Source organism: Diospyros lotus, chromosome 10 (genome assembly GCF_014633365.1).
Source record: "Diospyros lotus cultivar Yz01 chromosome 10, ASM1463336v1, whole genome shotgun sequence".
Taxonomy (NCBI): domain Eukaryota; kingdom Viridiplantae; phylum Streptophyta; class Magnoliopsida; order Ericales; family Ebenaceae; genus Diospyros; species Diospyros lotus.
In genome coordinates, this window is record NC_068347.1 from 443638 (window position 1) to 459683 (window position 16046).

The 16046-nt window shown below is 38.2% G+C and overlaps 1 protein-coding gene across 1 annotated transcript in view; it reads right to left on the reverse strand.

The window, feature by feature from the left end:
• LOC127811710 (uncharacterized) overlaps positions 1 to 15968 on the reverse strand; it is a 37020-nt gene extending 21052 nt beyond the window's left edge. Inside the window, exons 1-7 of the mRNA XM_052351843.1 lie at positions 15803 to 15968; positions 15581 to 15711; positions 15175 to 15308; positions 9095 to 9133; positions 8881 to 8973; positions 8663 to 8779; positions 7258 to 7353 (exon numbers count right to left, since the gene is read on the reverse strand). Coding sequence (XP_052207803.1) covers positions 7258 to 7353; positions 8663 to 8779; positions 8881 to 8973; positions 9095 to 9133; positions 15175 to 15308; positions 15581 to 15665 — 564 coding nt within the window. The 5' untranslated portion in view covers positions 15666 to 15711; positions 15803 to 15968. The remainder of the gene's footprint in view (positions 1 to 7257; positions 7354 to 8662; positions 8780 to 8880; positions 8974 to 9094; positions 9134 to 15174; positions 15309 to 15580; positions 15712 to 15802) is intronic.
• Positions 15969 to 16046: the final 78 nt, after the last annotated feature.

Below are 16046 nucleotides of genomic sequence, written 5' to 3' on the forward strand. Positions count from 1 at the left end.
CAGAGAACAATATCGCGTGGAGAACAAGGGGGGGCTACGCACGCATCCATTCAGACCATTCCAATCTATTGTACGAGAGAGAGAGGGGAAAACCGAAACCCTAGCGCCGTCGTTGCTTCCAATCGTCACCGTGCTTCCAACCGTCGCTGTCGATTCCTTCTGTCGCAACATCATCTTTTCCTTTGCCGTCAGACGTCGACAGAGGTGAGGTGAGTTCTTGTTCGTCAGTGGCTTTGTATCTTTGATTCTTTAAGCGTTCGAGCCCTAATCCATCCTAACCGAAACTAAGAGAAAGAGAAGCCCTATCGTCTGTTGATTCGTCGTTGTCAATTAGGTCCTTGACTCATTTCATTCTACTCCTAGTCCTAACCGAAACCCTAAACCTAAATCATAATCGATTAGACCCAAACCACACCTAGTCACCGACGATCAACCCACACAGCCACACCTACGACCAACACAGAGGTTAGGTTAGTTTCGAATTTTTGTTAGGTTAGGGTTTCGGATTTTTTAAATTTTTTGGACTTTTAGTTACTGGTTTGGGGGTTTTTTGTTTGTTGTTGTTGCCATTATTTTTCTCATTTCTTGTTGACTTGTTGTTGTTGCCATTCTTTGTTATGTTGGGATTCACTACCTATTCTTTTTGAAACATCTCAGGTTGTTTAAGGAAAGGAGGCTGTTGAACTTCTTGTTCTTTTTGCAAAATCCCAAACATGTATTTTTTATCCCAACATTATTTAGTTGTGTAATGTGGTAGAAGTGGATTCCATGTTGAATCAGTTGCTTATAAAGGGAAAAATTATAAACCAAACACATTTTCATTTTCATATAATTAGTAGAAGTGGACAGAATGGGATACCCTGTCCCATTCTGCCCCTCTTATCTCCACTCCACCGCACTTGCTTTTCATTTAGAGTTACTTCTAATTTTTTACTTGATTTTAAAAACAAAAAGAGAAAAAGTAGTAGTAAAATAATATCTTAGACAAGATCCTTGAAAGAATCAGGTGGCCAAACCAAACACATTCTCATGAAGATCAAAGCTTGAAATCATATCACAACAATAGACACTCAACAGAAAAAAGAAAAAAGGGTAGAAACAAAACAACTTTGCTGAATTTCTAGTGCTAGTATTAGGAGGATGATAGAATTTTAATTGCAACCCCTTAATTTTTCTTTTAAATTATAAGATTGTAAGTTAATCACAAGAAGACATTTTAACTCACTGTTTTAATACATATTAATTACAATTGTATTAATTTTAGATGGCTAGAGAAGAAGACACTAGTCACTCCACAAACATCCTTAGTAGTATGGATAATAGTTCAAGACCTACACCAATAGTACCAAGTCAAGGTAGTCAATCTCAAGCTGATAGAGGTGCAACATCATTAGGAAAGGCAAAGAGAAAAACAATAAGAGGTAGGTCAGATGTGTGGGATCATTTTACTAAGTTTACAAATGTAGAGAATCAGATTAAAAGGAGATGCAACTATTGTTCTAGGGAGTTCCACTGTGATCCCAAAAAAAAATGGGACTACGGCTCTAAGGAATCATATGGGAACATGTAAAAAACACCATCATGCTTTGGAAACCCACCAAATGCAATTAAACTTGCAACCAACTTCAACGACAACGGAGGCTAGGAGAGAGGGGGAGAGCATGGGATTGGTAAATTGGAAATTTGATCAAGTGCTTGCTAGAAAGGTTTTAGCTCGCATGGTGATGGTAGATGAGATGCCTTTCAAATTTGTTAAGTGTGAGGGGTTTAGGCACTTCATTAATGTGATTTGTCCAAAATTTCGGATTCCTTCACGTTGGACAATTTCTCGTGATTGTTTTGAATTATTTAAAGAAGAGAGGTTGAAATTGATGAATGAGGTAAAAAAAATTCATGTCAAAGAGTTTGCTTAACCACTGACACATGGACCTCCATTCAAAGGATTAATTATATGTGCTTGACGGCGGCGCACTATATTGACAATAATTGGACATTGAAGAAAAAAAAATTAAATTTTTGTCCAATATATAGTCACAAGAATGATGCTATTACTATGGCAATTGAGAAGTGTCTAATGGGATGGAAATTTGATAGAGTTTTGACTTTAACATTAGATAATACTAGTTCAAATGATGTTGTTATGGGTAACTTCAGGAAAAAAATGGCAAAACGGGATGCTAGCATTATGAGTGGCAATTATTTACATATCAGGTGTGTGGCTCATATAATAAATCTGGTTGTGCAACATGGGTTAAAAGAGCTAGATGAATCAATAACAAGAGTTAGGGATGCAGTCAAATATATTAGACAATCTCCAGCAAGACTAAGAAAATTCAAAGAATGTGTGGAAGTGGGAAAAATAGAATCTAAGGGCCTATTGTCTTTGGATGTTGCAACTAAATGGAACTCCACATACTTCATGTTGGAAACTGCTCAAAAGTTTGAGAGGGCTTTTGAGAGATTTGATGAGGAAGAGCCATGTTTTATGCTTGATCTTGGTACAAGTAGTTGGAATAATGACTTGCAATAGGTTATTACTATTGATGGGAGACCCAAGCTAGAGGATTGGACGAGAGTCAGAATGTTTGTTAGAGTGTTGCAACAATTTTATGAGCTTATTTTGTGGGTTTCGGGTACTTCATATGTCACCTCCAACACTTTTTTCTATGAAATTAATACTGTTCATTGTCTCTTACATGAGTGGCAAGAGGGTGACGATCTTGAGTTGAGTGAGATGGCTAGAAAAATGAAAGAAAAGTTTGATAAATATTGGGGGCATTAGGAAAAAATAAATCACCTACTTTACATTGTTGTGGTGGTTGATCCTAGGCACAAGTTAGAGTTTATGGAGTATGTACTTCAGGAGATGTATCTAGGTGAGAAAGGGGTTGTTGTAGTTTTGTTCTTAAAAAATGCCGTATATGCTTTATATGAAGAATATAAGAAAAAAATGGCACCTCAAGATGAAGTAGGAGAGCGGTCTCAAGTGTCTACTCCACCTGTTGTTGAGAATGTTGAGAAAGGAAAATCTGGCAAACCAAACTTGCTTAGTTCTCGTTTCAAGAAGTATAAGTATGCCAGTGGTAGTGGGTCTACAACTGTGCCTTCAAAATGGGACAAGTATTTAAGTGAACTATGTGAGGAGGAAACTGATGACTTTGACATTTTGAATTGGTGGAAAGTTAATTGTCATCGGTTTCCTATTCTATCTTCTATGGCTCAGGATGTGTTGACAATTCCAATTTCTATTGTTGCGTCCGAGTCTGCCTTCAGCACAAGGGGTTGAGTACTTGATCCATTTAGAAGTTCTCTTTCTCCTAAAATGGTTGAAAGTTTGATTTGTACGCAAGATTGGCTTCGGTCATCTACCACTCCAATGAGTGTTGAAGAAGATTCGGATCATGTTGAACAATTTGAAGAAGGTAAACTCATTGTTACTCTTTTTTTTTTTTTTTAATTTTAGTTCAATACTTGTTACTTTTAAATTATTTAATTAATTTTGTGTATTGTTTTAGAATTGGAAAAGGTTATTGTTGACAGCCCCGCACCTATGAAAATTTAGATTTTGAAGACTCATGCATTTGTAAGTAAGAGAATTTGAACCTCTCAGTATTTCAATATCTATTGGTTTGCTTTGGTTGACTATGTTTGAGGTTTTTTTTTAATTGCCAGCACTCTATGCCTTAACCTGTTCTGAAAATTTGTTTTTAATTTCTATCATTTGGATAAGTCTTAGGTGACCTTAACGTGCAGCATACATGGAACATATAACATGTGTGCTCCAAGTTGAGAGGAATATGAGTAGATATTTATACACCTAACTGTGATATAGTTAGGTGTATAAATATAATATACATCTAACTATAACACCAGCATAAGTTAATATACACCTAACTGTGAATATAATATACACCTAACTGTACCATTAACTAAGTTGGGTGCCCTATAACATCAAATCTTTGCCTCTTTCCCATTTGAATTGTGGAATATTCTGTCTTTGGTGTCTGGTATTGATATAACTTCAGTAATTGGATTTTGTGAATTGTAATGTTATTTTGACACATGTAGAGGCAATGGTCATAAGGCATTGAATGTTTAAAATATCAGTGTTTTTGTTCCTTATATAATACTCAAGGCTTGCAAATCCAGTAAAACTGCCTTTCTAAAACCTTAACTGCCCCATGATGTTCATCATAGACACTTGAAATGAACTAATTAAAATCCATAGCAAAATCCACTATGCTATAAATGCTATCAAAAAGTTAATTATTTTGAACTAAATTGATGCTTGTATTTAGTCATAGAAGAATTTTATATTTTATATTTTATTGTTTCTAAATAATGGAATAAAAGAAGCTTATAGAAAAATAGGTAAATAAGACCAAATAAAATTTGATGAAAAGTTATTAGGCATAAAATGAGATACAATGGCCTTACAAAAGATAGTGTCATAGATAGAGATGATTGGCAAGCTAGAAAGCATGCAACCATCCCCACTTGGGAATTAAGCTTTGGTATTACTGTTATTGTTATTGTTATTGTTAGTGCTACTGTATTGAAATCGTAATTGGGGGTTCAACCATACTAGCCTCTCAATTGGGTATTTCACAATCCAAGATGCACATGGTCCTTTTTGACAAATCTGAAATTTATTTGCACATAATAATGTGGACAATGAACTTATATTAGAAAAAGAAAAAGGAAAAATGAGAGAACAACTTATGCTGGTGTTATATGTTTAGGTCCAAAAGTTCAGAAGCAAATTGTTTTGGATGGTCCTGTTAGCTGTTATTTAGTTAAGAAAGTCTCTAACTGTGATATAGTTAGGAGTAGACGTTTCTTGGTGGGAGGTGTGCTGGGATATTGTCCCATTTTTTTGCTGTTATTTTCTTATGATTCCAAACAAATTCATTATTTGGTTATGCCCTTTTCTCACTTGGGTTTGTGGTTCTTAAGCTGCTAGCACATTGTCTATGACCAGCTTTGTCTGTTTGTCTTGTGGTTGGGAAGCTGTATATTATGAATTCTTGCATGTTGCAAAAAGTTGGTTAATCCTTCTAGCTCTTTTAAGTTTGATAAATATTGCATGTTGCAGAAAGCATATTGTTGCATGTTGCATGTTGTTTGATAATAATATGTTGCAGAGATTAAAAATGCATGTACTGAAGTTCAGCTTTTCTTTTTTCGAAGGTTGGAGAAGTTAGGAGCTCTTGAGTGGAGCAGACAGCAGAGTAGTGCACAGGCACCAACAATGGAGGCTTATTACTTGTATGTGGTTGCATGCTAGTATTATTCATCTGCTTTCAAACATGTTGAACCAAATAATGCTGGTATATTATGTTATGTTTGCTGTTATTGAAGTTACTTTTGAACCATGTCTTGTGACAAGTTGAGTGAAATATTATTGCTGAATGTATATTATTGCTTGAAATCTTGATTGCAAAGCTGAAAGCTCTAAATTTTTCAGTGTTAGAAATCTTGAATTGCAAAGCTTTGTTTCCCAATTCAGTTAAGATAGGACAATTTAGAAGGTACATTAGGCTAGTTCAAACAATAATATACATTTTGAAGGTTCGGTTAGACTGAACAAACCAACCGAACTGGCTAGTTCGGTTTGGTTATATAGTGGTCGGTTCTCGGTTCAGTTAGTAGTTTAGGCAAAACTTTAGTTAGCATTTCGATTTGGTTAGGACATTTTAAAGTTCGGTTATTTCGGTATCGGTTAGTTCGGTTATTCCATTGATGTCAGTCGGTTCAATTCGGTTATTGATTTTCGAGCGGTTCAGTTCGGTTAAAACTGAATGCACACCCCTACCTAAAGTGTGAAAGTCAAAGTGCTATACACTTGGCCAAGAATCAAGCTCATCATGAGAGAACTAAATATATTGATGTAAGATATCATTTTATTAGAGAAGTACTTGAAAGAAAAGAAATAGATCTGATTAAAGTTGCAGGTGAAAAAAATGCAACCAATATGTTTACTAAGGCAGTTCTTATATCTAAATTACACCATTGTTTAAGGCTTTTACAGGTTTGCGTTTGTGAATGATTAGCCTACTTTGCAAGTCTTGAAGAATAGCAGTTAATGGAATCGGGTTCAGGCAAATACTCGTGCAAAATGGTGGAGATTTGTTGAGCTTTGCATTGAGTATATTCTAGAAGGCTTAGAAGGAATCAAGGAATTCAAGAGTGATTCAAGCGACAGTATTAGTTAGGTTGTTCCTAATGATAACGATCATATGAGGGCATTTTAGACATTATGTAAGTCTTATGTTGTAACCTTGTATTGTTTGCCCTAAATGTCTATAAATATAAGGCAGGGGGCAGTCATTTGAGCATCATTCATGATTGTGTACGAGTGCAAGTGATTGAGAGAAAAGTCTAGAGAGAAAGATAGCCTTTGTAATCTTGGTTTTCATTTTGTACTCGTGAGGGACTCGTGTACTGATGCTTTGAAGATTTCTAGTGGATTGCTCTTGGGATCTAAAGCTGGATGTAGGATTGCGTTCTGCAATCTGAACCAGGATAAATCATTGTGTTCATCGTGTGGTTTGCATGTCTTTTTCCCTATTTTCAATTCTATTTCGTTTCTGATTTACTGTTTCTGTTGTTGGGGTTGTATCGTGTGTGTGTGACTGTTATTGGCAAAGATTGAGTGTTCCTAGTGCTCCTAATTTTAACAATATATATATACTTTATTATATATAATATAAATATATATTGTACATAAATATTCAAGCCATTTGACCCATTCACGTGGCCAAATAAATTATTCTCCAAATTTAATTCAAACTCATTTCCTTAAGCCTCCAAATATTCTAAAAATAATTTGGAGTGTTACAAGGTTACACATGAATAAACTAACAAAGATGTACTAACACATAGAACAAGAATGCACAGAAACCATAAATAGCAAACGAACAAACAGACATGATGCCAGGTCCAATAATGTATATACAAGTGCACATAACAAGGCCTGAACCAGAGTTCTATACCAAGTTATCACTTGTCCTATAAACTAGAGCAGTTAGGAAAAGTCTCAACAGTGTACATCAAGTTTTCTAACAAACATGTATGTAGTATTGAATAAAGCATGTAAGTAAATATATTCAATATCAGAGGGGGCGGGGGGGAAGAACTTGCAAGATCTCATAATTCAAATTAGTTACGAAAACAAAACACATAATAAGGTCGATGCAATGAATTTGAACATATGCATTCACAGAAATTAAGGAGAAGAGGAGGCATCTATTACACTGGTTGTGAGGCAGCCAATGAAACTTCTCCATGAGAGTAAAGGTACAGATATGCTGTCATGCTAGTTGGGACAATGATTGTCATCCAAGTGGCACACTGCAATATCAAATGGAATTGCAAAGTTGGAAATGCATACATATTCATTAAAGAACATTCCAGCAAAGAGTTGAAACAACGCACTAGTACACAAAATAACAGGGATTCATTTGTTAATGGTCCCAAAAACTATTTTCTGGTTCTAAAAGCAAAAAAACTCAAGAGAATGAGTTTAGTGCATTGGTTTTGAAAATTATGTTCAGAGAATTCATTTTAAAATACCCTAATATTGGGAAACAACAAAAATATTTTCATTTATTTATTAGACCAATGTGTTCTAAAGTTTCCAAAATTTTTAGCTGTAAAACTAGAGAACCAAAAAATAGAGCCACAATGAAAGAAACCCTATAACTTTCCCAGGCTTGATCTCATCCCTTGGTGGAAAGTAAGAAGGAATAGTATCACATAGATATAAGGTTTCTTCTGTCTTTCCCCTGTAGAGAGGGACAGAGGGAGGGACAGGAAAGATGAAGGGATTAATGATGAAAAAAGAATAAAACCCACTGAAAAAGGAAAAAGTTTCAAAGAGTATGATGTCAAAACTTTTTAATCCTGATAGAACCATCGTATACAGCCAATCATAACAAAAGAAAGGGAGGGAGGGTGGAAGAAACGCCATTTACTAGTTACAGAAGGACTAACATGCAACTACTCTTATAAGAGCATTTTATCCAAAATTTATCATGCAAAGACAATAATAGAAAATAAAAAATAAGAGGATAATGAAATTGCACACATAGCATGATGAGAACCCTTAATGGAAATGAGAAGGGCTGCAGTTGGAGACTACAGCTGAGGAATGTTCTAAAGAGGAAGTAAAAAGTCCTTTAAGCAGACAATCAGGGTGAAAACCTTAGATTTAGAAAAAAAAATAAAAACAAAATGCAATATTTTGTTAAAGAAATTTGAACTAAGCAGATAAAGATATATATATATATATAAACAGTTCTTTGTTGAGGTTAAAAATATCAAAATCCGAAGGAACAAACTTCTTTCAATAGATGAAAAAGGATAAACCAAAGAATAATTGTTCAGAAGGTTTACAATTAGCTCAAAGCCATCCTCACATTTACAAGCATTTTTACCGAAGAAAAAAATATTTGCAATAGGAAACTAAAGTGAAACAGTTCAAGTGATGAAAAATTATCGCTGAATTTAACCTCACAATTAATTTAGCAACAAATTAATGAAAACAATTGCCAAAAGAAATTAAAAGAACAAAATTAGAAAACAAGTGAGATATGTAGAGTTGAACTTCATAAAGTACTTGGTCGCAGTCAACTCGTTCCATTAAGCAAAATATACATACCTTCCAAATTTCTCTGTGAGTGAGATGGTACTGATCAAGGTCAAAAATTTTAGTATAATTGACATTGGTCAGGGCAAAGACCCATAAATTTATTCCCCAAAGCCAAACCATCATAGTCTGCATCAACAAAATGAAAGGAAGGTACGTTGATACAAAGAAAGAAAAATTGATAATTAATGATTAACACAAGAAAAATGATGTTGAAAAAAATCACTAACCACAAGAAGAAGTGGATTGTAATACAGAAAAACTTCATAGAGAAAGAGATCCCGGAGGTCTGCACTCATTCTCATTACGGAATCCCATCCTATCTGCAACTTCCAATAAGGAGCTAATCATGACATTTTGTCAAAATAAGCAAATCCAATGGCCTCAGAGTTCTATAGCCTGACTAGTTGAACCATGACAAGAATGGGCAAAAATGTAATTTACCTTGCAACAACTGAAGCCCCAGATGAAAAATAATAGTACCTGATATAACGCCAAGTTAAGATCTTGCAAGTTCAATTTGATGAAAGCTCAAATATAAGTGAACTGAAAACGTGGTCTAACTTAAGGGCACAAAGTTCAATGTACAAAACCCAGATGATGGCACACATAATCACCACATCTAGGGATTACATAAACTGGGTGTTTAATTATCTGCACACACAAAAAAAGGTTTGCTCGGACAACAAGCAAACATGAAAATTGTTGAGTTATATGGTTATAGTCTAGGGTTAATCCTATGATAGAGCCCATGGCCCATGGCCTATTGTATTTGTGTATATATATATATATATAGGTGTATAGTCTATGAATTTAATTATGTGGTTTTATACATATTAAAAGCTAAGTTTATTTCCTAAGCTTCACATGGTATCAGAGCCAAAATACAAACCCTAGTTTTTTAATACAAACCCTAGCAGCCACCATACAAACCCTAACCGTCGCTGCAGCTGCCGTCGCCGTCGCTGTCGTCGTCGTCGTCGCCGTCGCCCACATCACCGACGAGCACCGTCGGTCGCGTCGCCACCGACCGCTGTAGCCTGTCGTGCCACCGCTGTCGCCGTTCACTGCGTTTCTACCGCGCGCGCTACTGGTTAGCTGTGGGTCTTCACCATCCGGCCACCGATCAGGCACACCACCACCGCCATTGCATTCGCCAGCCTCCGATCTGTTAACCCCCGGAGGATCGTCACCGTTGCCGCCGCCACGCGCCGCCTCTCTGGCACTGTTCACAAAGTCGTTTTTGCTTCGATCTCTCTCACCAGTGCTCCGATCGCAACGCCGTCTTCACCATTGGACTCGCCTCCTTCAATCCATCCCAGCCCAGGTGGTTTCGTCGCCATCCGCAGCCGCCGGTCACCGGCATCCGCCATCTGCCGTCGCTCCAGCGCACCTGTTCTCTGTGCTAGATCATCCAGCCTTTATTTTTGGTTTATTTAACCCTTTGGTTTCAAATCTGTTGATCTTGTAGGGCTCCCTTTTATCCAACATGGCTGGTACTAGTAAATCTGGCTCCTTTTCTGGTATTTTATCTCCCTCTCCAGCTATTGCTACTGAGAAATTGATGGGTAGTTCCAATTATATCTCTTGGTCCAAGGTAGTTGAACTATGGTGTATGGGTTAAGGCTTACAGGATCATCTAACTACCAAGGCCGAGAATGTGACCACAAACAAACCTAAGTGGCAGAGAGCTGATGCTTTGTTGTGCAGTCTCCTGTGGTAGTCAATTGATCCCTCTCTTCATCCGATCTATACTAACTATACCACGTGCTATGAATTGTGGGCTCAGGCCAAGGCATTATACACTAATGACATTCAATGCCTGTATTTAGTGGTGTCTAATCTGCTCAGTTTACGACAACAGGGTTTGACTCTTCCTGATTTTCTTGGTCAGATGGCCTCTATTAAAGCTGAATTTAACTCCTTGTTACCTGCTGGTAAGACTGTTGCAGAGAATCTAGCTCAGCGGGATAAGTTCTTCATGGTGTGTACTCTTGCCGCCATTGGTCCTGAGCTTACTCCTGTTCGTGATCAGATTCTTGCTAGTCCTACTATACCTACTATGGATGAAGTGTATTCTCGTCTTCTTCGGGTTTCATCTGTTCCTACGGTGGCTCCCCCTTTTGCAGGTGATCATTTAGTCATGGCTTCACAGGTTCAGAGTAGTAGCGAACAGGGCGGAGATCGTGGTAATCGAGGCAAACGCCCCAAGTGTAACTATTGTCACAAGTGGGGGCATACTAAGGAACAGTGTTATAAGTTGCATGGCCGCCTTCCTCGTGTTAATGTTGCTCATGCTGATGGTTCTCGATTTGAGTCCTTTGATGGTCATCCACCGCAATCTGTTCTTCTCACTGGGGCTGACTATGATGAGTATCTCAAGTATAAGATGTCCCAGCAAACCTCATCCACAGTTGCTTCTGTCGCCCACTCTGGTGATTCCACTGCCTGTCTCGCTCAGTCATCCTCGTTGGGACCATGGGTTCTGGACTCAGGTGCTTCTAACCATATCTCTGGTAATCCCCATTTGTTCTCTCATTTTACTAATTCTATTTCTTTACCTTCTGTAACATTAGCCAATGGGTCCAAAGCAGTTGCTAAAGCTATTGGCACTACCAAACCCCTACCTTCTCTGCCTTTAGATTCTGTCATTTATCTTCTCATTGTCCCTTTAATCTTGTCTCTGTTAGTAAACTTACGCGTGCCTTAAATTGTTCTATCACCTTTGATGATCATTCTGTTACTATCCAGGATCGCGGTACAGGACAAATGATTGGCGTCGGATGTGAGTCCCAGGGTCTCTATCATCTCAACCTTCCTGCATCGCCTATTGCTTGCTCGGTGACTGAGTCTCCTGCTCTTCTCCACAATTGTTTGGGACATCCTAGTTTAGCTAAGTTTCAGAAGATGATCCTCAGTTTATCTAGTTTGTCGCCTTTTCATTGTGAGTCTTGTCAACTTGGAAAAGAGTCTCGCACTTCTTTTCCAAAGCGTGTCAATAATCGGGCTGTGTTCCCTTTGCTTTAGTTCATTCTGATATCTGGGGTCCTAGTCGTGTCATGTCTGTTTTGGGTTTTCAATATTTTGTAACGTTTATCGATGATTATTCTCGTTGCACATGGTTATATTTAATGAAAAATCGTTCTGAGTTATTCTCAATTTTTGAATCCTTTTGTGCTGAAATCAAAACGCAATTTCATACCTATGTCCAAGTATTGCGCAGTGACAATGCCCCTGAGTACTTTTCTATTCCCTTTACTACCTTTATGTCTTCTCAGGGGATCTTGCATCAGTCGTCTTGTGCATATACACCACAACAGAATGGGGTTGCTGAGCGTAAAAACAGACATTTGATTGAAACTGCTCGCACTCTTATTTTACATCATCATGTCCCCTTTCGCTTTTGGGCTGAAGCTGTCCTTGCTGCTTGCTATCTCATTAACAATATGCCCTCATCGGTTCTTCAGCACCAGATTCCTCACTCTCTCTTGTTTCCCGATCAACCATTATATATTCTTCCTCCACGTGTCTTTGGTTGCACCTATTTTGTCCATAATCTGTCTCCCAGTCATGATAAATTGTCTGCTCGGTCCATCAAGTGCATTTTTCTTGGTTACTCTAGCCTTCAGAAGAGTTATTGGTGTTATTCTCTTAACACTCGCCGCTATTTTCTTTCGACGGATGTTACCTTCTTTGAGTCGTCTCCTTTCTACTCTTCGCTTTATTCCGAGTGTCAACCCATTTCTGAGGTCATCCCTCTTCCCGCGAGTCCTCCTACTCCTATTCTCCCTGTTCCTTCTTCTACCCCATTGCAAGTTTATCATCGGCGTCATTCGTCTCGGTCTCCTCCTAGTGGAGATGTTGCTCCTGCGCCTTCTCCCGCAACTCCTACTACTTCAGCGACTCCTGCTACCTCACATCCTGCTCCAGTCTCTCCACGTGCCGCGGTCTTGCCTTCTGAGGATCTGCTTCCTATTGCCCTTCGGAAAGGTACCTGTTCTTCTCGCAATCCTCACCCCATTTATAATTTTCTTAGCTATCACTGTCTCTCGTCTCCTTCTTGTGCTTTTGTGTCTTCCTTATCCTCTGTTTCAGTACCTAAGACTGTTAATGAGGTACTTTCTGATCCGAGGTGGCGACAAGCAATGGTGGATGAGATGACTACTTCGCATTCCAATGGTACTTGGGATTTGGTTGCCAAAGGGTATACTCAGGTTTATGGCCTTGACTATGGTGACACTTTTTCCCCTGTTGCTAAGATGTCTTCTGTGCGTTTGTTTCTCTCTATAGCAGCTATGCGCCACTGGCCGTTGTATCAACCGGACATTAAGAATACCTTCTTACATGGTGAGCTTCAAAAGGAGATTTATATGGAGCAACCTCCTGGGTTTGTTGCTCAGGGGGAGTCTGGGCAGGTTTGTAAACTCTATCGCTCACTATATGGGTTGAAGCAGTCTCCTCGAGCCCGGTTTGGTCGTTTCAGTGCTGTCATTCAAGACTTTGGTATGACTCGTAATGAGTCTGATCATTCGATTTTTTATAAACACACATCATAGGGGAGGTGTATATACTTGGTTGTCTATGTGGATGATATTGTTATTACCGGTGATGATCAGGATGGCATTATTCAGTTGAAGAAACATCTTTTCCATCATTCTCAGATTAAGGACTTGGGGTTACTTAAATACTTTCTTGGCATAGAAGTTGCTCAGTCCAGTTCTGGTATTGTTATCCCTCAACGAAAGTATGTGTTAGACATTCTGGAAGAAACTGGGATGCTTGATTGTAAACCTATAGATTCTCCAATGGACCCTAATGTAAAGCTCTTACCAGGACATGGGGAGCCTCTTGCTGATCCTGGAAGATACCGCAGACTAGTCGGAAAACTTAATTATCTCATTATCACTCGCCCAGATATTTCTTTCTCAGTCAGTATTGTCAATCAGTTTTTACAGTCTCCTTGTGATAGCCACTGGGATGCGGTAGTCTAGATTCTCAGGTATATTAAGGGAGCTCTAGGTAGAGGACTATTGTATGAGAACAGAAGTCATACTCAAGTAGTCAGATATTCTGATGCTGATTGGGCAAGTTCTCTTTCTGACAGACAGTCTACTTCAAGATATTGTGTTCTGGTTGAAGAAAACTTAGTATCTTGGAAAAGTAAGAAGCAGGAGGTTGTTGCTAGGTCGAGTGCCGAAGCAGAATATCGTGCTATGGCCTTGGTAACGTGTGAATTTATCTGGTTAAAACAATTGCTTCAGGAGTTCAAGTATGGGGAGATATCACAGATGAGATTAATTTGCGACAATCAAGCTGCATTACATATTGCTTCCAATCCAGTCTTTCATGAGAGGACCAAACATATCGAGATAGATTGTCACTTCATCCAAGAGAATATTTTATCTGGCTGTATTACCACAGATTTTGTCAATTCCAATGACCAGTTAGCAAATGTCTTCACTAAGTCTCTCAGGGGTCCTCAAATTGAGTATATTTGTAGCAAACTTGGCGCATATGATATATATGCTCCAACTTGAGGGGGAGTGTTGAGTTATATGGTTATAATCTAGGGTTAATCCTATGATAGAGCCCATGGCCCATTGTATTTGTATATATATATAGGTGTATAGTCTATGAATTTAATTATGTGGTTTTATACATATTAAAAGCTAGGTTTATTTCCTAAGCTTCACAAAAATAATAAAATAAAATAAAAAATTCCTATGGCATGTGACATGTTTTCCAACAACAACATATCTAGCCTTTATCCCACTATGTGGGGTCGGTTACATGAATTCTATACTTCCATGTAATTCTGTCGACATGTTTTCCAATTCAAAAAAAAAAAATGCAAAAGAAAAAGGAAAGGAGAAAGGCAAGTTGAAATCAATTAATCTGACAAAATTTTTTGAAGCGGTCCTGTAATAGTGTAACCTACTTTTGTGTATCAAGTAAGTGAAAATGAAACAAATGTTACCGGGTTAACAATTCTGTTTACCATTTGCTTCGTTTCAGCTATTACATGCAATGTATTGAGATCAATTATTCCTCCAATTAACTTCCAGCTCCTCAACCTAGAAGTCTTTAGATAGCATCTATTCTTTTCCAAATTTTCTTTAAATATGTAATTAGATATTACCTGATCTTCATTTGATTCCCCTTCACAATGTAAATTTAATAACTTAAACTGACAGAAACAATAAATACATCACAATGTAATTGCCTACTGTGTCAACAAATGAAAATGGGACATGCTTCAATAAAGTATAAAAAAGCCAATGTAACAAAGACATAGTGTTCAGCTAAAAATCTAGGATCCTACAAATCATAGACTAATTTCCAGCCAAAATGCCGCAGAACAGTCAATTTAACAAACCCAAATATTCAACCCATTTCCTACCTTGCCACAAAATTAGAGCAGGGGCTGGGGAAATCTTAATTTTATGAGTAATTTATTCAGATAAATCTAACAAACTATGAGACACGTCCCACAAAAAAAAAAAAAAAGACACAACAAATTGAACCTTGAATCGCCAAAGCAAAACAGGAGATGGCATTATTGCCGCGCTGCTCAATGGAGTGGCCACACCCTTCATTTCATTCACCTCTGCCGAATGAGACAATCCTTCTTCAGCGTTATTTCCCAGCTCACCAGGACCTATCAGGTATTCCACACCAATTAGGTGCTTATACAAGCAAGTACACAAATGCATAGAGGTCCCAGGTCGGTCTATGCAAACTTCTTTCCGAATCCAACTTCCATAAACATCATGAGATCGATAATTGTATTAAAACAATATAGGATTGCGACAGAAGCACGAAAACCAATTGGATCCCGTAAAAACACCAAACACATTCATGCCCACCAACGGACAAAAACGCAGACAATCACATATAAAATGCAGAAACCGGATATTGAGGCAGCGTTACCAAGATCAGAGACAACGGGTCTGCTTCCAGACTTTCGGAGATGCGGACTATTAACGGGGACAGTCACAAGACCTCCCCCGAACATAGAAGAATGTTGCAAAATGCAAGACGCCTTTCCTTGTGATTACAACCTGAAATTACAGAGAAAGTGCGAGATTAATTTTAACATAGCCGGCAGCCGCAAAGGTCATAACTGGATCTGGGAACGGATCAGAAGTTAACTGAGATGAAACGGGTTTCGAGAGGGAGATTTGATGAGAGATGCGTCATCAAATGCTGAGATCTCTCGCTGGATCTCGTGAAGGGGAGGGGAGAGCGAGACGTCGAGTCGATGTTACACTACCTGGGGGGGGAAGAGGGGAAAAGTGCCCGTTTCGGGGGGTTCAAGCGTGATTATTAAGATTTTGAGGATGGATATGCAAAACTAATCCGTAAATTTTGGCTGTTTGGGGGTGGTTACGAATTT